The following is a 26,512-nucleotide window of genomic DNA, read 5'->3' as shown; positions in this document are numbered from 1 at the left end:
ATGGCATCATTTAAGTGTCCACCAAGCGCACGTCTACAGTTAAGATCCGCCAAACAGTCGATGCATGAATGCCTAATTTCTGAGAACGTAAAGGTGTCGATGTTGAACTTTGTTGAGCCGCATTTTGCGCTACAGCAGCAATATTCTCAATAGAACTTACAGCTTTTGGTCTGCCAGACGTTTTGCTATGCTCGACAGAACCGGTATCTTAAAATTTGTTCACCAACCTTTGAATTGGACTATTATTTCGACCAAAAAACTCACGAATTTTTCAATATTTTGTTCTTAAAGGTCGACCACTTTCTTAATAAGTATTGATAATTTTAATGGGTTATTTTGATACTTTTTACCAGGAAGTATAAGGTCCCGCCGTGAAACCTCCCGACGCTAAAAAACAACGAACTTCTTCCTAAAGATCATGGAAGGTACCTTTGAGTAATACTGGACAGTGAATAGCTGTAAATAGCTGCAGCACAATGTTGAGGAAAGGGTGAAAAAGGCCAGTAATGCGTTGTACGCATGTACAAGTATGTTGGGCGTTACTTGGAGTCCATCACCCTCTCTGATGCATTGGTGCTACACGGCAATAGTTAGACCGATATTGGTGTTTGGGGCCTTAGTATGGTGGACTGCGACCAGAAAACTGGCATACTTAATGCCACTGGAAAGAATTCAGCGACTCGCTGCTCTGTGCCTAACAGGAGCGATGAAAACTAATCCAACGGAGGCGCTGGAAATGATTCTCAGCATGCCACCTATTGACGAATACTACCAAGTCATCAGCATAAGCTTGATTATGGAAACATAGATTGTCCAGTTTGTGGAGAAGGTAATCTATTGCTGGCGTCCACAGAAGGGAGAGTACTCTCCCTGCAAGCAATGTCTTTAATTCTTGATAGAGTTTATTCTCCCTTTTAATTATGCACTGATTGTTCTACATTCCAGCATCAATAAAATCAATTTTATGATGAGTTTAGGTGCATCCTTTTGATATAATATAAAATAAAGTTAAGATGAAAAGAGAGAAAATAAGATAACAGAATATAAGATAAGACAAGGTGAGATAAACTGAAATCAGTTCAAATAAATTCAGATAAGGCAAGATAAGATAAGATAAGGGTGCCAAAGCTGCGCAAACTGCCAAATACCACTGATTCCATTGACAAAGTTCAGGTGGTCTTTGGGAAGGCAAAAGTCCACAACACCAATAAACATGAATTCAGGCTGATGTTAAAAGATCCTGGCGCGGTGGGAGCAAATTTTAGCACTCAGGTCATCAATTTGTCGCTCATAACTCTAGTTGTACCAGAATTGTACAATGACGGCACAGTTGTTGCACTACTGATGCCCCTTGATAAACTACTATGATACAGGGTGAACGATATGAAGTGTTACCAACTTCACACTGCTTGTATCTGTAAAACAGCTGATGACATCAACGTCAAAATTGTTCTAATGACAGTTCAATATATTGTTTATAAGCCATCAAAACCATTTGCGTCTCAGTTTTGATGAATTTTTTTTTTTCTGTGATGGAATTCCAACGTAATAGTGTGATTGCGTTATATTTGGCTGGAAAATCACAACCAGCTATTGTTCGTGAGCTCAGTCACCTCAAAGTGAATAAAATGTTTGTGTATCGCACCATAAAACGTTACAATGATACTGGTAGCATGGCAAAACGCTATGGAGGTGGACCAAAAAAACACCGCAACAAAGCCAGAAATGGTTCGGAAAGTGAAGGATCGACTTGAACGAAATCCCCGTCGAAATGGAAGAAAAATGGCCAATCGCAACACAGCATTCGATGCATATTGAAAAATGAGCTCAAGATCAAGGCTTAAAAGTTCCAAAAAGCACACGATCTTTCACACCAGTAAAACAAAGTTCGGTGCGAAAGAGCAAAGGAGTTGTCGCGCTTGCAAGAACGTGGCGAATTTCCTAACATTGTGTTTTCTGATGAAAACAATTTCCCAATTGAGCAGTTCATAAACACTCAAAACGATCGTATTTATTTTATCGAACGCTCATACGAGAATTTGAGCCTACGTATAGCCACTCGAAGCAATTTCCCATTGCAAGTAATGGTTTGGGCCGCAGTGACCGCTGATGGACGCTCTCCAATCGTTTTTATCGAGCCTGGTGTCAAAGTGAATCCGACTTATTATCGGGAAAATGTTTTAGAAGCTGCTTTAGAGACGTGAACACGTAAACATGTCGGTCGTAGACCAGAGAGTCCAACAGGGCTCGGCACCGTCTCATAAGAAAAAAGAATGGTTAAAAAATCATGTTCCACACTTCATTTCGTCCACACAATGGCTTTCGAATTCGCCAGACGCAAATCCCATTTACTATTCCATCTGGTCCATTTTGGAGAGCAAGGTGAGGACTAAAAAATATGCCAGTATGGATGCGCTGAAAAAAGCGATTATACGAGAATGGACCAAAATACCTCAAAATCACATTCGTGCGGCATGCGACTCATTTTTTGACCGTTTGAAGGTTTTAGTCAGGGCAAAAGGTGGTCATATCGAGCTAAAGTGAATATATGTTAAAATTGAAATCATTTTTGAACAATTTTGTCTTTGAAATCAATAAAAACTAATTTCACACAAAAAAGTTATGGTGTTTTGAATAGGTAACACTTCATATCGTTCACCCTGTACATTGCTAAGCTTTGTACTACATCCCGCGGTAGCTTCCGCGATTTCATATGAATGAATGAATGAAAGGATGAACGAAAGATAATAATACACTTCCCCAGCCCAGTTGCACCAATAAGCCACAGTTGAGCTGTGTTGCGTTGAGCGATTGCTCCTTTCTTCTGGCCGTAGCTGGACGAGATATCTACTCTCTTTCTTCGCGCTGATCCCCTATATTTTTAACTGTACGGTGTTAGCATTCATGTCTTGCACTCGAATGAAACAGTCTGAACTTTCTAGCTTCCTAACTAAGAAATAGAAGTCTCAAACTCTCCCCCACAGGAACCACACAAGAGCTGAAGTTACGCATGCATGCATGGCTTCGATACAGGAATATCGATTGAAATTCGAAAATTTTAAGGTTATCTTCGACAACTTGCTCTCTTTCTCATCACATAAACTCTCAGCCGACATATGCCATTATCGAAATGAACAACAACCCGCAGCAGGCAAAGAGTTAGTGGACCTTCTCTGTAACCAATCAAAATTGGGTACCCTGATTCTTAATTTTGTTTGTAGACGAAAATGTCAACTATGAAATTAAAAAATAAAAATATGTTACATATACATACACATGTACCTACACAAACTAAGTTTTGCTTTTTACTGATTAGCAAATTTTCTTCTTCTCTCTTCAGGTCAATGTCAGCAATACTTGGACTATGCCGCAAGAAGGACTCAATGTTTTCTATCGCTTCTTCCGTGATCGAATATCCTGGTTCGAAGCAGATGCCGTTTGCCAATTCCATCATGCCAATCTGGTGACAGGTAAATAGCTGAATATGTAAAGAAGCGAGATTAAACGATTTCAATTTATATAGTATAAAAATAAAAAAAAACCTCTATCCTAAACAAAAGTCCAAGAAAAATCTAAAGTTATTGCCAAAGCACTTAAAATCAACTTGACCCTACTCAATATGGCAAACGACGTGTAATGGCGAAACTTAACTGGGCAGAGAAGCCCAACTGCTCAGCAGGCAACTGAGAAGAAAATCACTTTCAGACATTCTAAACTATGAACGGCAAATAAGAAATCGAAAGAATAGACAGGAAAAAAATGTTCACGAAAAATTTGTGAAAAATAAAATTGTCAAATGCAAACATTGGCGACGGCAGTGGCGACGCTGACATAAAAATGAAAAATGCAAATATGCAGGCAAGGAATGAAGGATATGAGAAAAAGTATAAAAAACAAAATTGTATTACAAAACGACCAGCACAAATGCGAGGGACAGAAAATGTGCTGTAGAAATGCCCAGCAGCTGTTGGTTGTGTGTTTTGGAAAAATAAATAAACAAGAAATGCAAATGCTCCACAAAATGCGCAAACAGACAAGCACTCTGAGCGCATACAAATGCAAATTTCCACATAAACATATATATATAGCACGCGAAAGAACTATAGTACCACAACTACTTGACCAGGAAATAAATTATCAAAAATCATCGAAAATTTTGTGTCATTTCATACTTGCACTTTATTGTAGGGGAAAGTGGGGAAAGCCTGTGACATCTTTTCTGCGAAGTCATGTTTCTCGCATATTTTTGGAGAAAAACGTAGATTTTAAAACTTGATCGTAACTATTAGAAATTAATTACAAAAAACAGTGTAAATAATGTGCAAAAAAATAGCCAATTTGTCAAATGTGCCCCGCCGGAGGGGTACCTTTGACTTTTAAAGGGGCACATTTGACATCGTGTTTTTTACTTTATTTTATACTTACAATAACGCAAAAAACAAGACGTTATTTCAAAAAATAAAATAATTATATGTGTGTTTATTTCAACAAAACATAAACCCAGGCTTCTTTTTCCATCAAAGCTACATCAAAATAATATTATAATAAAAATTTGTAAGAGAGAACAAAGGTAATTGAAAAGTATTTGATTATTTAATATAGCAATATCCAAAGTTAACATCAAACAAATACTTCGTCCGGCATAAAGATGTGCCAGCTGGATTAGTTGGCTATGGTAATTTAAGTTCAATTTCACTTCTTCAAGCTAATGCGATGTCTTCTACGTCGGGTTTTACAAACACTCAGTTAAATGTTGCAAATCTTCGTAAATAGTATATGTTAAAAGCGTTATTACTGCACTTTGCCGTTATTTCACCAATAAGTTTTGATTTTTAGGAACAAATTTAACCAGAACAAAATCTCCTATATCTAATATATCTTCGTCGATTAATTTTCATTTAGATAAGTCGTTATCTGCTGTATCATAATTTCCTTCGTCATCGGTAATGGGACCAATGGAATTAATGAACTCACAGTAGGAAACGTTATCTTCATTTTCTTCAATCGTATCAGACTCAATTACGTCATATTTTATGAATCTTTTCTTTAAAAGCGTTCGATTCTTTTGATAAAAAGACAATAGTTCGCTTTACGTTATGAATATTTTTTTTTTTTTTTTTTTGTTAGCTTCCATCATCTTTTGTTTCTTAGCTGTACTCGTTATGATACGGGATGTTGCGCTTCTGTGCGTTTTTTAAAGTCACACAAACGTTTGATCGGGCGAACCATTTCAGGAGTTCGGTTTTGGGCCGAATTGCTTTATGGGCTTTCTTGCACGTTTATTACATTTTATCTGTTTTCTATTATATGTTTTCGCTGACATTAATAACTGGTCGAGATTCTTCTTCCGGCAAGTCTTCCAACGTAAACATGTCGTCACTAAAAATTTGTGAGTGAAAGGGATAAATACCTATACTTTTTAACCCTTTCAATATATTTTCTGACGATATATTTTTCTTTCCATGATTCGTTAATTTTGCCACATCATAAATGTTCTTTGTTTTCCGTTGTTTGAAACAGTAAAACTGTTGAAGCTCTTTCGGCAAAGTTGTTTAAATGGTCCGAATATGGACACATCTAAGGCTGCAAACGGTGCGAGGTATGAGGTGGAAAAGATAGCATCACAATTCCATTATCTCTGCAAAAGGTAATGCTTTCGAGACTACAATGAGATGAATGGTTATCTAGTAAAACGAGAATGGGCTTATATCTGAACAATCAGTGGTGCATTTTATATGCTTCACTACTTCGATAAATATTTCTGAAGTCATCCAGCCAGATTTTGAGTTCAGGGCCAATGAACATGTGAAGGATCCAATTTTTCGTGGAATCGTATACGAGGAAACACATACACCGGGGGCAAATGGTTTCCACGCTCTGCTGAGGTGGCTTGAGACACTGTTCTCTCACCTTTCGAGCAAGAATCTATTTAAAAAAACAGGAAACCGATATACAATGAACATGTGAAGGATCCATACATGAATTTTTCGCAAATGGTTTCCACTGGCGCATACAATCCCAACCATGGTGGCTAGGATGCCACGCTCTGCTGAGGTGGCTTAAAACCATTCGTCAAAAAAAACCATTCGTCAAAAGTACCCCACACTCAAAAGCCAAATGTGCCCCAAATGACTTTGTCCACATTCATTGTTTTGATTATTTTATTTTAAAAAACGTATTGTTACTTACCGATGTTTTCTCAAAATTAAAATCACGAAGCACCAGTTAATAACGATTTTTTTTTTACTTCAAAAAATGCTTACGTAAAATGCTTTACATCACCCAATCGAAAATCACTGAAACACGTGTTGCTCCGCTAAGCATTTAAGGAGAACTGCCAAACTACATATAAGCACGTATTATTATTTTAGGCTGCATACAGTTCTGTATTTGCGAAGTTTTTGAATCATTTTGACACTGAAAATGTTAAAGTCAATGCTGCCCCATAGTCACAGGTACCCCACTTTACCCGACTAAAATTTAAAGGCATACAAAACTGTGTATGCATTTTTTTTAATCTGATTAAAAAACGTTTAATGTTAATAAAATTGTTCGAATTTTTATAAATTTTTTACAAAGTTTGAAATTTATTTTTTATAAAAAAATTATGAAAATAAAAAATTAAAGAAGTATTCAGAACTGGTCAAAATGTGGTGCTATAATTCCTTCCCACGCTGTATACAAGTGAATATTTGCCTGCTTACACACTCGTATGCTCGTACCTATGCTTGCGTAGATAGACATCTACACCAGCACAAGTGGCTTGACTCAAATGCGGGGACAAAAATGTGCGAAAATATAAAATTCATGCGCCCTGTTGGCTACTGAGAGTACGCGTCAGTTGGCTGCAGGCAATCGTTATTTCCAGCTGGACGAGCGCAACAGTAGCACAGCGAAAGCACTAACAATGCTTTGAACAAGCGTTTGTCAGGCTGCGCCGTTTGCCACCAAAAACAAATAACAACAACAAAGTACGTGCATAGAAAATTTTGGTGAAAAATTGAAAAAGGCACAATAGTGGCTGATATCCGCCGCATCAATTCCTTTTGCTATTTTGGTGTGTATTTTTTCACCTTTTTTATTTTTTTTTTATTTTTTCGTGGGACATTTTATCAGTTATAATGTCAGCAAGCGCCGACAAAGTTCGACCTATCAGTAGTACAAATTCACAGTTTGCCCTAAAGGCAATAATGCTTCCTGACAGCTTCCTTGTGCCGGCAGCGACATTTTTTGTCAGCGGCGATAAAGGACGCATACGTAAAAGGCAGGCAAATACACTGAAAAATTTAAAAATTGTGCCGGCAGCTTTCGATAATTTGAATATTTAGCAATGGGCGAACACAAAATGATAGTGGAAAAGTGATTTTTTTCAGCTTTATCTTCGCTATTCATCTCCTCCAGCTAGTGTTCTCAGCGAGTTATCGCCTCGTCTATCCCTTTTCTGGTTTTTTGTTTGGTTTTCTGCCATACACTCGTATGTACTATGGGAAGTTGACATGTAGGCGATGAGATAGAAATGAAAGCTTTATTACACAGCAATAAGCTGTGCGTGACAAGAGGAAGTCCTCGCAAAATGGGAAAGTGCCTTTGTAAAGTGATGGAGTGGCAGCACAAAAGAAGTAGTGCATGAATAGGCAAGCTAAAACGGGGGTGATTTAGAGTGAATGCCAGTAAAAATGAATTGATAGCGATTTAAGTGTTTTTGCATTTCAGCGCTCCAAGTAGGCATCAAACAAACTTCCATAATTATCACGGTACTCAAATTGGCAAAATGTACGAGTATACAGATTAACTCATATTTAGCCATCATTAGAAAAATTTCTATTCACCTGCCTTGTAGAATTTCAATCCATCAGCATAGCAGTAAATGTCGAAATGAACGGATTATGCTTAACTGCAGTATATAGTCCTCCACATGGTGAAAAGGTTTTTAGAGGTGTACTACCTAAACGACCGTTATTTGCCTCTGAGCGAATTTGATAGACACGCCGACGTGATTCGTTTTGTGTTTGACTAAGCTGAAGCTAAATTTTGTGAAACACTCAACGAATGACGTAAAATCCCCTCAAAAAATTGTTTTATCAGACCTAACGAGCAAACCTGGTATCTATCATCCTTGTGTCCTCCACGACATAACATCAAACAAAGGCAGTATAAACAACTACTTCAAAAGCATATGGGGAGCCTCATAATAGAAGGAGGCTTCAATGTAAAACACGTTCATTGGGGCTCGCGACTCACAGCAACGAAAGGACGTGAACTCTACAAAGCTGCAAGAGGAACAGGCTGTGAATCTATCCCCACCGGCAAGCCTCCTCATTGGTCAGCAGATCAAAATAAATATATAAAGGAGCATATCCAAATTCAGACCATTCACCCGCATATTTAAAACTAAGTGAAGGCAAATTTATTTATCTCCTTCAAAATATGATCCGTCTGAAGCAACATACATGTGCCAACGTTTAACCCAGTTCTCCATGCACCGACGAAGAAATGGCCTTCAGCTCCTTTGTCGCATTCTCTTTCATCTCCTGTATCGACTGAATCCACGAAGTGGTAACTTCAACTTGGGAAACAAAAAGAAATCACGCGGAGCCATATCAGGTAAATCCGTTGCTTGCACGATGGTATTTACTTGGTGTTTGGTCAAATAATCCAGCACAATTTGGGCTCGGTGCGATGGCGCGTTATCATCATGAAAAATCCTAGAATTATTTGCCCACATTTCCAGCCGTTTGCGACGTACAGCATCTCTCAAACGCTTCAAAATGGATAAATAATATTCTTTATTGACTGTCTGGCCCAATGGAAGGCACCCATACTACGCCTTGGCAATCGAAGAAAACAGTCAACATCACCTTTTCGGTACTTAAGCATATATGTCTCAATACAATAAATTCACAACATTTGCAGAGAATACAAATAGGCAAAATTTACGCAAACGGAGAAGGGTCGACCGGTGTAGGTAAACGCCGGACACAAACCGTAGCAACAACGCGCACTACTCCGAGCGCTTATCACCCGCGCAAACGCAGCGATTCCAAGATCGCAGCAACGGCAAAAACTACCGCAAGGCAATACCAATAAATCCGACCCCGGAATGGATAGCACTTTAAAGTACGCACAAGCACTAGCCATGAAACGGAAATAAGCTCCAAAAAGTAGGCAGTCTTATTTCTGACGAGAAATTAGCAACCACAAGGAAAAACTCAGAAAAAATTGCCTCTCTCCCCCCTTTACCCCTAAGTTATATCTTTTTTCTCTCGCGGAAGGAAAATGCCCAAAACCTTGCTTGGCCTTAAAGCTCGTCCATCGACGCCTAAGAAGTTTCACTTCAACAATTTCAAAAGTTATTAATTTTGACAAAATAAAAAATCTCAACGCATGATTTCAGTAATATTGCAATGAATTCCTTGCAACAAACCAAAATATAAGAATATTTTTATAAATCTCTTTTCACAATCAAATTTGAATGAACTCACTTTTATTTCCAAGTATTTCTATGAATCTTCTTAAAAATTATATTTCTTTCCAGTTGATAATAGCTTCCAATTTGATGCGACAAGGGATCTTCTGCGCGAGCTGGATGTGAACGATATTGTTTGGATCGGTTTGATGAGGCCGCAGAGCTCAGAACGTTTTATGTGGTCGTAAGTATTCAAATTTAAATTAAAGAAAATCATTTCTTATTTACTATTTCAATGTATATAGTAAAAATACAAAATATAGAAACTGAGTTTAATATAGGGGCTGACATCGAGATCCAGAAATAACGTTTAAATATCTAAAATCATGCGATCTATAGTGTTCCCTGATACGTTTACCAACTTCCTTAAGCAGTTTAAATATCGGGCCAAGATCGGGATCCCGAAATTACATTTACGATATTTAACGTACAATGTTCCTGCATACATCCGCTATCTTCCTTAATTATAACTTTATATGAAATTATATATAAAGTATGAAAAATCAGGTTTAGGTTGTCAAAAAAGTCTTGCGGTATTTCCGCAAACTTGTCTTTGCAAGCGCGTAGTTCTAGTTGTATTCGTCGCATCGGTTCACGCTAGAGCTTTTTGGAAAGCCCTTTACGCGTGCTAATACGTGTTTGATTAATTGTTGTTTGCTTTTAGTCGTTCGTGAGTTATAGCGGTGCAAACATGGAGCAAAATAAAGCGAAAATACGGCATATTTTACAGGACTACTACGATAAAGGCAAAAATGCATCTCATGCTGCCAATAAAATTTGTGCAGTTTATGGACCCGATACAGTTTCTATTTCCACCGCACAACGATGGTTTCAACGTTTTCGTTCTGGTGCAGAGGTGATCGAAGATGCGCCACGGTCCGGAAGGCCTGTCGTCGAAAATTGCGATAAAATCGCTGAATTGATCGAAAGAGTACGGCATAGTAGCAGCCGTAGCATCGGCCAAGAGCTGGGCATGAGTCATCAAACCGTTATAAACCATTTGAAGAAGCTTGGATTCAAAAAGAAGCTCGATGTATGGGTGCCACACGACTTGACGCAAAAAAACATTTTTGCCCGTATGAATGCATGCGAATCGCTTCTGAATCGCAACAAAATCGACCCGTTTTTGAAGCGGATGGTGACTGGCGATGAAAAGTGGGTCACTTACGACAACTTGAAGCGCAAACGGTCGTGGTCGAAAAGCGGTGAAGCTGCCCAGACGGTGGCCAAGCCTGGATTGACGCCCAGGAAGGCTCTTCTGTGTGTTTGGTGGGATTGGCAGGGAATCATCCACTATGAGCTGCTCCCCTATAGCCAAACGCTCAATTCGGACATGTACTGCCAACAACTGAACCGCTTGAATGCAGCACTCATGCAGAAGAGGCCATCTTTGATCAACAGAGGCCGAATTGTCTTCCATCAGGACAACGCCAGGCCACACACATCTTTGGTGACGCGCCAGAAGCTCCGGGAGCTCGGATGGGAGGTTCTTTTGCATCCACCGTATAGTCCGGATCTCGCACCAAGTGATTACCACCTATTTCTGTCCATGGCGAACGAGCTTGGTAGTCGGAAGTAGTCCACAAGAGAGTCCTGTGAAAATTGGCTCTCCGAGTTTTTTGACAATAGGGAAGCGAGCTTCTACAAGAGGGGCATTATGAAGTTGGCATCTCGTTGGGAACTCGTCATAGAACAAAACGGCGCATATTTCACTTAAATCGCATTATTATAACCAATTTTATGAACAATTGAGAATTCAATAAAAATACCGCAAAACTTTTTTTGCCAACCTATATAATGTTTATCCATTAATCGACTATATCTCTTAAACTTAATTAAACATCGGTACCGATTTCGGGATACCGAAATTGCGCGAGAAATATATACGTAGGTATATTGTATTCAAAATATCTAAAAATCGGTCGATATAAATAAATAAATAATAGACGCGTACACTTTGGATACGGGTTTGGCCAAGCTTCTTTTTCTATTTGTGGTGTGCGTATTGATTTGTTCCTCAAAACAAATGGACATCCATAAACAGGAAACTATATTACACATATAAACTTAATTTCTCTACAACTATCGCATAGTGATCACTTTCCTGGTGGTCTAGAGCTCGAAAATTTAGCGAATTTTCAGGAATTTTTTTACAATAAAAAAATGAAATTAAGTTTATATGTGTAATATAGTTTCCTGTTTATGGATGTCCATTTGTTTTGAGGAACAAATCAATACGCACACCACAAATAGAAAAAGAAGCTTGGCCAAACCCGTATCCAAAGTGTACGCGTCTATTATTTAAATTTTTTTTAGCTTTTTATTTAATTTCTTTTACATACAAAAATGAAAAAAAAATGGAATTTTAATAATTTTAAAAAGATCGGGGTTTTAAAGTTTTTTAACAAAAAAAAAAGAAGTAATTGGAATAGTAATATGATTCTGGTGCAGGCGATAGCCACTGATGTTGTGAACAACATATTAAAATTTCAGACGATTCGGTTGAATAGTTTTTTTGTTTTTGACAACGTCAGGCCGAAAAAAGTAGTTTTGAGATTATTGAGTGTAAAGTTTTGAGAGTGGCCGCCAATTATATATGTGTTTAAAATAAAACAGTGAAAACATTACTTTATTCTTCAACATCAACTTATGTACTAAAATCTGAACATAAAAACTAAAAGCTTATTACCTAAAAAATAGTACATTATGCTTTTTTTTATTGTTTGAAAGTATCACACCACCTAACAGTATAGTTCCATTACCGTTCCGTTACCCAACAATACTTAACAACATTGGAACTAACATCACCATCCCACTTGCTTTAACATTACCATTGTTGTTTTATGTATACACTTATACATAACTCGCGTGACGAATCTCTCTCTCTCTCTACCTGCTAAAATGGCTGTAGAATCGAAAATTCTAGGAATATCCTTCTAAAAATTTTACAATATATTCTTAAAAGCCTATACTTTCGAAATATCAAGCAAACAAACTATTCTTTAAAAATTCCAAACCACCGGGACCCCTTAGAAGTGTTTTAACTATTTTATCAGTAACGTAAAAACTTTATATTTATGGCATCTTCACCTACTTAATATATTTTTTAAAATCTTTGTATAATTTTCAAGATAAGAAGAGACAAAGTTTCGCAGGCATATTTGCAAATCATTTTCGTTTTTAACCATAATATTCGATGCTGGATGCTTTCATTCGCTTACTGCTGCAATTTGCTTTGTGTTAACTACGCTTCTCAACTGTACTGCCTCGCCTTGTGTTTACACACAAACGAAAACATTCCCACGCACGGAGAGAACACATAGGTCAACCGTTTTTATCTTGAAAACTCAATGCCAAACTGCATGACTTCGCGATTTTGCTTTGTTAGGCTTTCATGTAAATAAATTTTGTTAACTGCACTCTGATCAACGTCCCGAAGTGTAAGCGGTCGTTTTTTGATTTTGCGAAACTAAATAGTACAGAGCGATCAATCTCAGACACAGAGCTGAGCAAAACAATCAGGCAATCTCTCATTTTTGGCTAATGAGATCTGATGGCACTGAAGTGTTCTCACATTTGTCAACTTCTATACTGAGTACTGCGACATCATTGCGTAGTTGTTGTACTAACGCGCGCATTCTTTCTACGCTCCTTCAACTCTAACTTCAACGATTTTTACAGACTCATTTAAGTTTGCTCACCCCGTCGTCAACTCACCAATCCTCTGCATAACACCTTCTTCAGATTGAGACAAACGAGCTGTTTGCTCAGAGAGGATGCTCTCCTTTTGCGCTTCCATCTTCGTTCCTAGCCCTGAGAGCCAGCTCAGTATTGGTGGACTGTCACACTTTACGGGACTTGCTTGTTGAGTAATTGTAGCGCATATGAAACTGATTGGCGGAATGATTTATTTTTGTAATCACGCAATTACTGTTAATTTTGCACAAATTCTTGTTAGGTTATTAAAATCTTCCTTTTATTTATGATTGTGGAGAATTAAGAAAATATTGGTAACAAAAATGCTCCAGAAAATTTTAAAAATACTGCAGCAATTAATCACACGTCAGCTTGCGAACACGAACATTGAGTTACGGCAATGTATCTGAGTAAATTTGCGAAATTTTGTTGAGCTATCTAAAAAAAAACAAAAAAAAGGAATTCGTATTCTTTCTTTTTTTCTCTTTTTTTTGTTTTTTTTTTGTTATTTTCATTAAGATTGAAATCGAACACACATCTTGCGTACTCTGAACGTCAAACTTCTTAGTTCTTAGTAAGAACCAAAGTTTACTCTGTAGCTAAATATATTGATATGTGGCTACCATTCAGTTGTGTCTCGATTCGAAACACCGGCCATCAAACACTAAGCTTCAAATGTTAGAAAAAGGTTTCATGTCCCTTGGCAGGCAATGGCAAGCCTCCGAAAGTAGAAAACCATCCAACGTTCGGGGGTGGCATAAAATTGTACGTCTTTGCCTTTTTGGAAAAATATTGAGATGCAAAAAACAAATTGGAGAAGCGCAAAAAAGGGTGAAAGCGCTAAAAATTATTTTTAAAGCTTTTCATTCAAACAATTTGAAAAGTTTTCAGTCATTCACTTTAATTTAAGAACTATTTGACATAACCCCACATATTATACTTTTCAGTCCGCATTAAACGATATTTCAAATTCACTTGTCGACATACGAGTACACTGGTCACCTTGTTTTCATGTTCCATTTGCTGCTCTGAAAAGTGAAAAACACAAACACAAAAATTATTGCAAACGTATCACGCATTGTACTCGTAGAATCAGCGCCATTCATTCATCTTCTAATAGACCAACTTGCACATCCACCTACACAAACGCGTCCAAGCTTAGGTTCATAAGTGCATATCTTTGTGTGTGTGCGTGTATGTGTGTGAATTTATGTGTTTACTAGGTCATGTGCCCTCCATTTAAGCTTTCGAATGAAATGCGCTGAATACGTCTAAAAGCATTGCATTTTCTAAGCGCTGTTGCTGCGAAGAGATTTCAATGGGCTGTCCGCCTAAAACTAGACCTCAATTTATGTGTTTTCTAATAGCAAGCAAACACAAATACATACACGTCTACGTTTAGTAATTGTTGTAACTTTTCCCTACACTTAATTTTTCAATATTTCTTGCTCCACCTTTACCGTTCTCTAGCAATTCTCGCCCACTGGTCACCGACACTGGCTACTGGGCCGAATCATTGCCACTAATGGATGCACCACTCTGCGCCGTCATCGACCCCATACGCGATTATCGTTGGCACGCGCTGCGCTGCGGCGGCCCCGAGACTGCATCGTTCCTCTGCGAAATGCCGGGTAAGTGTTCCCATTTGGTGATGCACCAGGGAGTGACACACTTAAAATGTGCCTATGTATATGTTTTCTCATTCTACTTGTCTTGTTCATTTTGCTTTTCATTTATTGCCACTTTAGTGCCTTCCTGGGCTGACGCTTGCATACTCAAGGATATGCCCAATCTGACTATGCAATATATGGCTGATACGGCAAGCATTGAATTGATACGGAATTGCGCAGAGGAGGGCCTGTTAAAGCAGTCGTGCAAAGGAAAGCAGGTAAGTGGGGGCTAAATGTTTTTGGAACCTGAAAATTCAAGGATTATCCTTGCATGTTAAAGACTATTTAGAAATCTTTTCTCTATATACAAAATATTGTAGGTTGATTAAGGCCATGTGACTCTTTTGTCAGACTGATGGGAGGGGAATGTAGGGAATTAGAATATTAGATCAGTTGCAAGTAGTTAAGGAATAACAGTATTCTAGGGCATGAAAAAAGGCCTAGAATTAGTTTTTACGTGATTTATATAAAAAAATTTCTTACCATTCTAATGGAAGTTGCAGACGGCAGATGCAACCTGCGAAATAGCTTTTCAGCTTTATTTTCCTTCAAAAGTGGATGAATTTGTCGTAAATTGTATGACTTATTTTTGTATTATACGCCTTATTTCTTTCGATAATAACAATTCAGTTTTTATTTGTAAGTATAAACGCAAATAGGTCCGCAGTGCCTGCTTGCAAGTAGAAACTTAAGAAAAGACTGTAGAAGAGCATTTCGACTGAAGGTCAAAATAAACAAAATAAAGTTGCCAAGTAACTAAAGCATAAAAATTAATTCAACATTTACAAAAGTAAACCAAAAATTGCATAACGAATAGTCCTTATTATACTTTATTTCATCGAAAATAAATGGCATATTTTTAGCTCACTTTTCTTCTTCTTCGTTTCCTTCCGTCTACACAGGATCGCGATCGAGCTTTGCGTAATCTGATCTGTCCTCGCGAGCGTCTCGAAGCACAACGCATCAACGACATAACCAATTCTCACTTCAAATCACTCCAAATCATCAATAGCATTCGCACGGACAACAACGAAAACAACGATATCGAACTTCTACCGCTAGGGGAAACCTCTTATGGCTCGGCCAGCAGCAGTGACCTTTCTGAGCAGGTACAGACCGAAAAGAATACTGTACAACGACTCATCGAGCAATTCAATGTGGACGAACTGATGCAGGCTGATGAGGCGCCAATACCCATGAGCAATTACCATATACCAGGCGAGATACCGAAACCGGTGAAGAAGGCAGCCAAGAAGGTGATTGTGACTAGCGACGGTGATTACCAGAAAAAGAATCGAGCACAGAAATATGATGAAACCATTCAATTACCACCACCAACGCCAAAACCAAAGAAGCAACAACAGTTATTGGCTTTGGAAGATATGATGCTAGGCGATCAACCACAACAAAGTGGTGAACCGGAAATGATGGAGCACGTTGGCCCCGAAGATGATGAGGTGTCTAATGAAATAACGGAACCATTGCCACACAAGAAAAAAGTGCTACCGCAAGATCTAAAGACAATGGCGCCCATAACCGAGAAGTCGTCGGAGGAGACAGTGAGCGAAGAGAAGCAAGCGCAGAGAATGAAAGAGGAGATGCAGAAAAGAGTACTTTTTGATGCCACTTTGGCAACCACTAGCACAACAAGCAGCAATATAGTAGTACCCATAGCTAGAACAACAACAACTACTACCACCACTACTACCACAACCGCAGCACCGACAACAGTCGCGCCCAGCAGCACTGGAATACCAACATTGGCCCCGTCTTCAAGCATCACCCAAAGTGCAAATGAAAATCAAGCCACAATAACAACTCAGAAAGATGCAGTCAGTTCAAGCACTGAAACAGCGCCCACTATTACGCCTCCAGTTCATCCTGCACCTGTTACAACTACAAGCGCGCACTCTTCAACCGAGTCGGAATTGCACGTATACTCCTCTTCAATGCTCAGCAGCTCGTCAGCTCCTCATACGTCCCCTAAATCAATTGATTTCGATGAATTTGCTACTGAGTTACCCGCAACCATAGGCCATCCAATGCATCCACAACAACAGCAGCAGCGAGGCAATATTATCACTGAGGAGTCACAGCATCCACATGTAAAGGAATCGGCAGACAATTCGCATTTCATACCACCTATGTTGTTGGTGAAGTCGCATTATGTGCCACCGCTGAAGCATAATGAGCATTCGGGTGCTGAACACCATGGCAATGGGATGCATGAGGGAGCGGTTATGCATGCTGGACATGGGGAGCTCACAGTGGGTGCGGGTAAGTCAATAATTTTCTTGCCTACCATGTTCGCCAAGTGCGTTCCCAGCGACTCCACGAGCGATAGTGGCTAACAAAATGCTCTCAAATATTATTTTAGCAATAAGCAATTTCCGCAAGGCTCATTGAATGTTGCACCAAAGAGAACAACATCTCATTGAAATAGGTTCAAAAACTTTCTTTTTAAAGTAAATCAAGATGGGTCAGCCTAACCCTTTCTGTTGAAAAAGAAATTTTATGAATATACCGTCAAGAAACGGCCAAACATCGTAAGGTCGTAATCCATGAACTCGAAATTTTTAATCGAACCTTTAATCACTCTAAAACTGATTTGAGTATAAGCACATGGCAGTTACCCAGAAAACAATATGGAATAAAATGAAGCGAGTAAAAGAGAAAGAGGACTCAAAATATCGAATATCGATACTCTTGCTAATTAGTTAGTTTTACATAAAAAATACAGAAAATTCTGACAACAATTTATGGTGAAGGTCAAGGTCAAGGTTAATATTTGTCATATATAATTTTTGAAGTTTACGTCCGTTTTTTTAATGGAGTCGAACTTAACCGCTTCTGAGGACGTTTTGATAGCATTATGAGACTTAGAACAGGCAGATATCTACAGGCAGCCAGAGCTGTTGATATAATGGAGAAGATTGATGGGACTTAGGTTGGCCCACTGCCCCAGGCTGTCGAAAAAAGGAGCTCCCAGTGACCTTAATAGTGTAGCTGCCAAACCCAGACATTTACAGAGAAAGCACTCAAAAGCCTATTTCCCTAAAAGGTCCCACATCCTCTGCAATGGGGTTTAAATGGTAACCCTAGCTTTTCCGCGTATGTGCCAATCGTCCAGTGACCGGTAAACACAGCTACGAGTTTGGAAATTGAAGGGGGAGCAGTCCAAAGTACTTTCTGAGTCCTTCGTTATTGTACTGGGACCTAAGGGTTTTCGAAATAGCACATGAAGAAATGAAGCTCCATCGTTTCTGCGCTTTCCTAAGAAATAATTTGTGCAGCTCCCATCTAACAACTGTCACGGGGATGCCGGTGATCGGGTAGGAGGTCTCTGTGGCCAATTCAGTCCCCTTCCTGACAAGCTCATCAGCACTTTCATTTCCCTTTATGTTCCCATGTCCTGGAGCCCAGATCAGAGAAATCTTACTTGCACACCCAAGAGATTTGATATCTTCTTTACAGGAGTTGACTAGTTTCGTTCTACATCATGGCGTCGTCAGAGCCTTGAACGCAGCTTGACTATCGGAAAAAAGGTTAATATCTTCCTCGCTCCCGCGTTCCCTAAGCATTTTGCATGCCTGCAGGATCGCAAAGACTTCTGCTTGAAAAACACTAGCAGTATTCGGCAGTTTAAATTAGATGAATTGGCTGATTTAGAGAAAAGCCATGCTGCGACTCCCGATTTCATCTTGGAACCGTCAGTGAAGACAGAGGTGCAAGCTTCGGTGCAGATTTTCCCCTCGATCACTCACCATTCATTCGGCTACGGCCTTCTCTTCTTTTACAGCCCCGTACTTTATTCGTCAGCCATGGAATATCTTGCCGTAGATTTCATCGATGATATCTATTATAAAGACCTATGGAGACTAGAATATTCGATTTCATTTGTACTCGTACAGCCTTAACGAAATTTAAATAGACTAGTGTTGGATAGCTTCCGCCCATGGTGAAGAATTCCCATAATACTTTGGATTGCTTTTGGGATTTTTCGCAGAAGAACTAGTTTTTAGCGATTCTACTATTCCTATTTCTATGAAAATGCTCATAAATGTTTCATTGCTGTTTCAAATGGCTGCCTCAAGTAAATTTTTGACATATCAGTCATAAAATTGGGGGGCATTCCTCTGAAATATTTTCCTTAGGAAGAATTATTTTCGATTTAAAACAGACTCAGAAAACATTTCCGCCAGAGTTTAGGACTCAGGTTTTTACGACAAGGAGAGCTTTGTTAATCTTCGATCAGGTGAACCAAATTTTCGACAGCATGGCCAAACTAAGTAAGCTCGGATTGAAAGACTTATTGGAATCTCGAGGCTACGCATGATTGAATGTATTTAGCTCTATCTGGATAGCTAAATTTTAAGTAATGCTAATACAATACAGACAGGAATTTAAATAAATCTGGTATCAGAGCTCATATAGTACAAGTTCTGCTCACACGCGAGAGAGAAATATAGTCTCACACAACTCACTGTTGATATGGAGAAATTGTACGCTAATAAAAAGGAAAGCTCCTACACATGTCGTAGAGGTACCCACATAAATATAAGTTTCACCTTAGGCAATTCCCGTTTGCCTTTCATGCATATAAACCAACAGGTAATACAGATGAGCAAGCTTCATATTCTATTAAGGATTATTTTATTGAATTTTTATATATGTAAACGCAGTATAGGCAAAAAGTGTACGAATGTGTCGAACCATTCTAGTGTCATCCAACTAAGAGAATATTACGGCTTTTAAAGTCTGTAAAGGTAGAGGTAGTTACTTTCTTTTTCTAATTTATATATTGACATTTATTTTCTTGCCCACTTTCAAACTTCCTCTTTACAAATCTTGGTGTCTGGCCGCCATATTTTGAAATGGGGAAAAGGCACTTGTTCATAAAGGTTTGCAGAATATCCAATGATTGTTTGGCCACCAACTACGATTCAGAGCCTTAAAATATCACAGATTACCCATTGGAGTTGAGCAAACGGTTAAAGTTTTAAAAGTTTTGAAACGGTTAAAGTACCAGTCTGGCCCTCCCCAATTAGCACTAAAGCGCTGTTTTGATAGCATTATGAGACCTACAACAGGCAGATATCTACAGCCAGCCAGAGCTGTTATTATAATGGAAAAGATTGATGGGATTTACGTTGGCGCACTGTCCCAGGCTATCAAAGAAAGGAGCACCCAGTTTCCTTAATCGTCTAGCTGCCAAGCGGGGCAATGTACGGAGAAAGTGCTGAACAGTTTCCTTCTCTGAAAAGTCACCAAAACTTCTAAAATAAAACCTAGCTGTTCTGCGTGTATGCCGATCATCCAATGACCAGTAAGCACAACAACGAGTTTGGAAATTCAATCGCGAGGAGTGCCCAGGACTTAGTGCGTCAATAAGACTATACGACAAAATCAGACTTGTAGGTTCGGCATTAAGTGAAACCACCAGTTTATCACTAGTTTTAGGTTTTTTAGTTTTTGTCAGGTTAAGCTCAAATAAGGAGGAAATCCTTAATTGGATCCAGACACATTATTAATTGACACTATTATAGAGAAGGCTCATATCAGGGTTTCTTGGTAGGAGGAACTAGAAGATTTTAACAAAGAAGCCATTAAATTGGTATTGTTGATACCTCAAACTATCACTTACAACTTGCTTCATTAAATATCGATTTTAGCTGTAGCGCTGTGTATTTTTTTTTTTTAACTGTGTTCCGACTCCAAAAGAAAAACTACACAAAAATCATACATACTGCTTTTAATGGTAAGTAGTTATGTACTAGGCCGCCGTAGCCGAATGGGTTGGTGCGTGATTACCATTCGGAATTCACAGAGAGAATGTTGGTTCGATTCTCGGTGAAACCAAAATTAATAAAAAAAAACATTTTTCTAATAGCGGTCGCCCCTCGGCAGGCAATGGCAAACCTCCGAGTGTATTTCTGCCATGAAAAAGCTCCTCATAAAAATATCTGCCGTTCGGAGTCGGCTTGAAACTGTAGGTCTCTCCATTTGTGGAATAACATCAAGACGCACGCCACAAATAGGAGGAGGAGCTCGGCCAAACACCCAAAAAGGGTGTACGCGCCAATTATATATATATATATATATAGTTATGTACTAGAAAAAGTTGTCTGGCTATCTTTTGGGTTTTCAGACGCTAGTCAACGTAATTTTTTTATGAAAATAGTATATTTAAACTTCTTAAGAGGAAAAAATGTCAACCTCCTCACAACTTCACTCATCCAACACAAATTCTTATAATGAGTTATCTACCTAATCTTCTTATTTGCTTGTCATTCTCAAGGTAAACCCAGTGAAGGCGTATCCCACCACAGCACTCCAACCAACCACACACACCCTGTATCAACGCCAAGTCATACGACAACTGTGAAAGCTGATAAATCTGATCTTGAAGCGCAGACTACAATAACGCTGACCACCACAATGGCAGCAATAAAATCAGCAGCAGCAGCAGCAGCAGCAACAACAGTAGCCACAAAAGCTGATGTTGACGTTTTGACAAAGCAACCGACCGATGAATTGTCAGTAAAAGAACAACAACAGCCAACTGCGAAGTTAATTGACAGCACGACTGTGGCAGCAAAACCACAACAACAGCAACAAAGCGGCCAACAAACTAGTATTAAAGCTCAGCCGCAAGCTGAAAGTAATACAGAGAAAATACGAAAAAATAACGAAGAAGTTATTGCAACTACAACAACAACAAAAACGACAGGCTCACATACGCCTACAACGCCATTAGCCACGGTCGCATCCGCTGTTAACAAGCACCATTCAACAACATCGCCGTCAACAAGAACAGCAACAACAACAATAAAAACGCAGACGACAGTAAAAACAACAGAACCGGCAACCACAATGAGAACTGCTGACGCCGTCGTGACACATGAAATTGAGAAGTCAGTAAAGCGGAACTCGCAGACAAAGGACTCTGAGGAGCTTACAAAAGAAATGACAGTGAAGACAACTAATATAGCAGCGGAAACCCTGGTCACCACAGCAATAGCAACAGCAGGGGCAGATGAATTGCAAACAATGAAGGGCCCAAGCACAACACATAAGCTACTACTCGACGAGCAAACAAAAGCAACGACAACAACAACAGCAGCACCAGCCGCAGCAATACCAGGCGGAAGCGCAGCTATGGTGACCGGAGTGCCATCAACGCCAACCTTGGCTACAGTGACTACAAGTACTGCTGGCGCTACCGCTTCGGCAGCAACAGCCACAACAGCCACGCATACAATAACAACAACTACAGCATGCAACAGTGACACAGATATGGAGTCAACAACTGCCAGCGGCGCTACAGACGAGAGTTCTGCAACCGAAGGCGCCGATGGCAAGAAGCTGACGCGTGTACACCGCACTTGCCAGCCACGCATCGAGAAAAGCAGAGGCAAGCATAAGAATCATCATGCCGCAACTACCGAACAGCCAACGCCGACACGGAACTTCTTAAAAGAAACCACAGAAACGCCACCCTACAAGCCAAATCGTCATCGCGTGCTGACCCAGCCGGAAACTGTCAGCTATTTTAAGAAAATATTAGGTTAAGCGGAAAATGGCGAGCGATAGAGGGATAGGAAGGATGGAGGAAAGGAAGGTAAATAGACGAAAGTGAGCAATGTGGTAGAAGGTAGTGATGGAGAGATGAAAGAAGCAAAGGGGCAAGCGAAAAAGCTTAGAAATGATTTACTTGGCATCACATACGAGCAAGGAGAGGTAAAATAAAATTGTACGTAGGTATAAAGCAGCTAAGTTTTTTAGGTATGAATACATATAAGAGGCATAGTAGCAGCCGTAGAAGTAGTCGAGATGGCGCGCAGTGAAAAGAGTAGCTGGAAAAGTACAGCTTAAGCTAAAACATACAAGAAAAAGTGCAGCAGTAGCAGATGAAAGTGTTGCGAGCAGCATTTCTTTGTTTTCAAACCGGGAAACCAATAAGAAAAAAAAAAGAATCTATGGGTTATGAATGAAATATTAATGTAGGATGTCAATTTTGAGAGCTAAGATAGATATGGATTGGAAAGGGTTTAGAAAAAGCATCTAAGCAACATAAATTCATTTCGCACATTTCGATGGGGTCTTTGAATTGCGCACCAGTTTTATACTAAATAAATACTGCGAAAGAAGAAGCAGACAATTTAAGTGCAAAAATAGCTAAGGCTCAAGATGGGAGAAGCGAAAAAGAGAGAGAAATGGTTAGATAAATACTGGTAGGTTTTTGAAAAACAAAAACAAAAATCAACAAGAAATATAAGGCCAAAGGAAATTTTAGTATCATCGTTTAGATTTACACACACCAACACTTACACAAGTCTACAAGTCTACTTATACTTACAAATAAGCAAACACCAAATATGACTTAACATACAAAATGACGTTATACATTTTTAGTGTATTACAACAAAAACAAAAGAAAGGGAAGTTACAGCGTTTAATAATTCATTCTACAAACAATTTTATCTGTCAATATCACTGTCGAGTTTTCTACTAAGAATAACGCTATTCACTAAGAAAGCCAAGATACTATACTTTAATATATACTTCCGCTAGCACAACAAGTAAAATATGTAGGTGTTATTCTAGATCCCAAACTCAGCTGGTGACCCAATGTAGAATACAGAGTGAAGAAAGCTAATATAGGACTTAACACGTGTAAGAGAATGTTGGGTAAAAAATGGGTTCTTGAACAAAAGCTATACAATTGATCCTACACAGCCATTGTAAGATCGTTACTAACATATGCGGCACTAGTCGGGTGACCCGCTATTGAAAATAAATACATGCAAGCTAATTTGAGGTGATAAGGTAAGAATGGATCTTAACCACAGGAGCACTTAGTAGCACTGCCACCGAAGCGCTTAACATACTAACGCATCTATTACCATTGGACTTTCATTTAAAAGCGATCGCTACATGCAACGCAGTGAGACTCAGAGACATACGAAGCTGGACAAAAAGTTCGTACGGTCACAGCAAGAACCTCCTACAGGGACCCGCACTGCTCGAAAACAAATCAGACTACAAAATTCCCAACGTTACCTTAACTTGAAGAAAGATTTTAGAGAGCCGAATATAGGAAAGGTGATTGGCAGATTCGACATTCAAATCTACATTGATGGTTCTAAAATGAACTATACTGTGAAGCTGGCATATATTCGAAGCCGCTTAAATTATCCAAATCAGTTCGGCTTCCTGACTATGCCTGCGTATTCCAGGCAGTACCAATAGCAATCAGAGAAGCATGCAAATCACTAGAACATTACAGAGAAGTAGGTGCAAGAGTAGCTATCTTTTCAGACAGTCAAACAGCTATCAAGGCCTTAGATTTTGATTCCATTTCATCCAAACTAGTTTTACAGTGTAGAAAGGAACCGGAATTGCTTTGTCAATGGCTTCAAATTACTTTAATATGGGCTCGCAGTCATACGAATATAGAGGGTAAGAAGATAGTGGATGAGCTAGCAAGAAGAGGTTCGGTATAAAACATAAGATAACAGAAAGAAAGTGGAAGCTACACTACAACAAGAAAGGCATGGCCGACGTACACCATCCAGAGGCTGAACTTCCTGTTAGGACCCTCTCGCCCAAGCAACTCACGTAATACTGCAATCATTGCGGGTCACTGGAAGGTAGACGATTATGCAGTCATTCTCAACCATTCAAATCTACAGAAGTCGTCAGGCGGAGGAGTTGAAAGAAAGTCCTTTCCACCAGTTATGCCAATATCCAGTTTTAGGTTGAGTAAGACTTTGCTCTTTTGGTAAGCCTTTCTCACGGCAAATTAATGAAATCTTAAACGTAGAGATAAAAAGTTTGCTGCTGTACTTTGATCTCATGAAATAGATCTGGCTCAAATAAAAGAAGAAAAACAAAAAACAATAAGACATCAAAGAGTACAGTGGTAGTAGAACGGAGGTAGTCGCTAAGTAGGATTATTTTAGTCGAAATACTGAACCACTTCAACAGCAACAACAGCAAAATTTGGTAAGGAATTGCAAAACTAGACACAAATTTGTATCCCAAAGTGGAACTATTCGAAATTAAAGCCACAAAATGGTTCACAAATTTAAAGCATTAGTAGATTACTCGGCTTTGTCTGATATTGGCAGGCACATTCACACATGCATACGTGCATACATACATACATACACACATTCGAGTTCGAGTTGCATTTCTAACAGCAATTAAATGTTTAACAGATTGAAATATATTAAATAGTTTATAATTTCTAAGCTTAATATGAATTTATGTAATGAATGGTGAAAAACTTAAAAACAAACAAAGAAACAACAAAAAAACAACAAAGAAAAAAACCCAAAAAAACATAATAAGCAAATGCAGAAGTTAGCAAACAATTTTGTGCAGTACCAAAAGCGCACAACCGAAAAGTGAATACAAACAAACAAACATACACACTGGCACACATGAATGTCAACAAAAACAACACATTTTATTACTCATTATGTACAATTCAAAACAAAAATTACCGTAAAATCGTTTTTAAATTGAACAACCAGAGAAATGCGTTCATGTGCGCATTTATGTGCTTATGTGCTTACATGCAACAACAACAAGCAGGCACAAAAAATTTAAAACAATTTAAAGTATTGTAATAATTAAAACAAACTAAATAACTATTAATAAAGAGATTAATTAATAAATAATAAATGATTATGAAAATTTATTGAGTCAACTTTGTAATGTGCGCAAGTGTGTGTGCATGTGATATGTGTATGTGTGTCTGTGTGTGCGCATAACTGCGTATTATGCATTAATTCAATAATTATTGAAAGCATATTGTAGACACAGGGTATGAACAAACACACACACATACAAAAAAGGCACACACATACAAACAAACAGTCATGCACACACAGCAACCGCCAAGTTCAATAAACAGTATTTTTTTTTTTTTGGATTTTCATCAAACGAATTAAATTATTTGTTTGCGCATGTATTGGTGAGGTGAATTGCGAACAATGCTGTCGCAAAACAAACCGAAAACAAAATAATTAAAATTTTCACTAATGAATATTTGTTGTGCGATTGTGAAAAAGCAACAACAACAACAAGCCCCTTATAAAAACCCATACACTTTGTGAAACGGTATTGCAAACAATGAGTAAAAGGAAATATACAACACAATTAAACGGAATTTAATAAAATTAAAATAAATAAAAATCACTGAAAATTCGTTTTTATTGCCACCACTCACACTCGGTGCCCTTGGTTTGCCTGGTAAGTAAGCTTTTGGAAATAGGTCAGTTGGAAATCAAATCAACCGATGGCGAGTTTTGGAAGAGAACTCTCTCTCTGATTATCGTCTTATCGAATTCCGACTGGGAATTGATACAATATCAATACCTTGCGGTAGAAATCCTCGAAATGAGGACTGGGACAGGTATGGTGAGCTTGTAACAGAGCGATTACCAAACCTGAAAAACTCAATTCAATAGAAATGATTGAAGATGCTACTGAGAAATTAGAAGGTACTGTAATCAAATGATTTGAGGAACCTGAGTGGGCACGGTAGAGTAGACAGGAGAAAGCGGAACCCTTGGTGAAACCATGACTGTCGAAGCTTCGTGTACGGTACAGAAAACTTCTTAATAAGGCCTTAAAGACCCAAACAGTAGAGAACTGGGCTAATCATTGA

The 26,512-nt window shown here is 38.7% G+C and overlaps 1 protein-coding gene across 1 annotated transcript; it reads left to right on the top strand.

The window, feature by feature from the left end:
• LOC129238103 (mucin-2) lies at positions 1 to 26,014 on the top strand. Its single transcript, XM_054873142.1, has 7 exons — positions 1 to 87; positions 3,341 to 3,470; positions 9,536 to 9,650; positions 14,633 to 14,793; positions 14,911 to 15,050; positions 15,735 to 17,109; positions 21,131 to 26,014. The coding sequence occupies exons 1-7, from the start codon at positions 1 to 3 to the stop codon at positions 22,402 to 22,404; spliced, it is 3,282 nt and encodes a 1,093-aa protein (XP_054729117.1). The 3' UTR covers positions 22,405 to 26,014.
• Positions 26,015 to 26,512: the final 498 nt, after the last annotated feature.

The sequence above is a fragment of the Anastrepha obliqua genome, chromosome 2 (assembly GCF_027943255.1).
Source record: "Anastrepha obliqua isolate idAnaObli1 chromosome 2, idAnaObli1_1.0, whole genome shotgun sequence".
In the NCBI taxonomy this organism is placed as follows: Eukaryota; Metazoa; Arthropoda; class Insecta; order Diptera; family Tephritidae; genus Anastrepha; species Anastrepha obliqua.
Note: the sequence above shows the minus strand (reverse complement) of the source record. Positions and strands in the feature narration are given on the sequence as shown.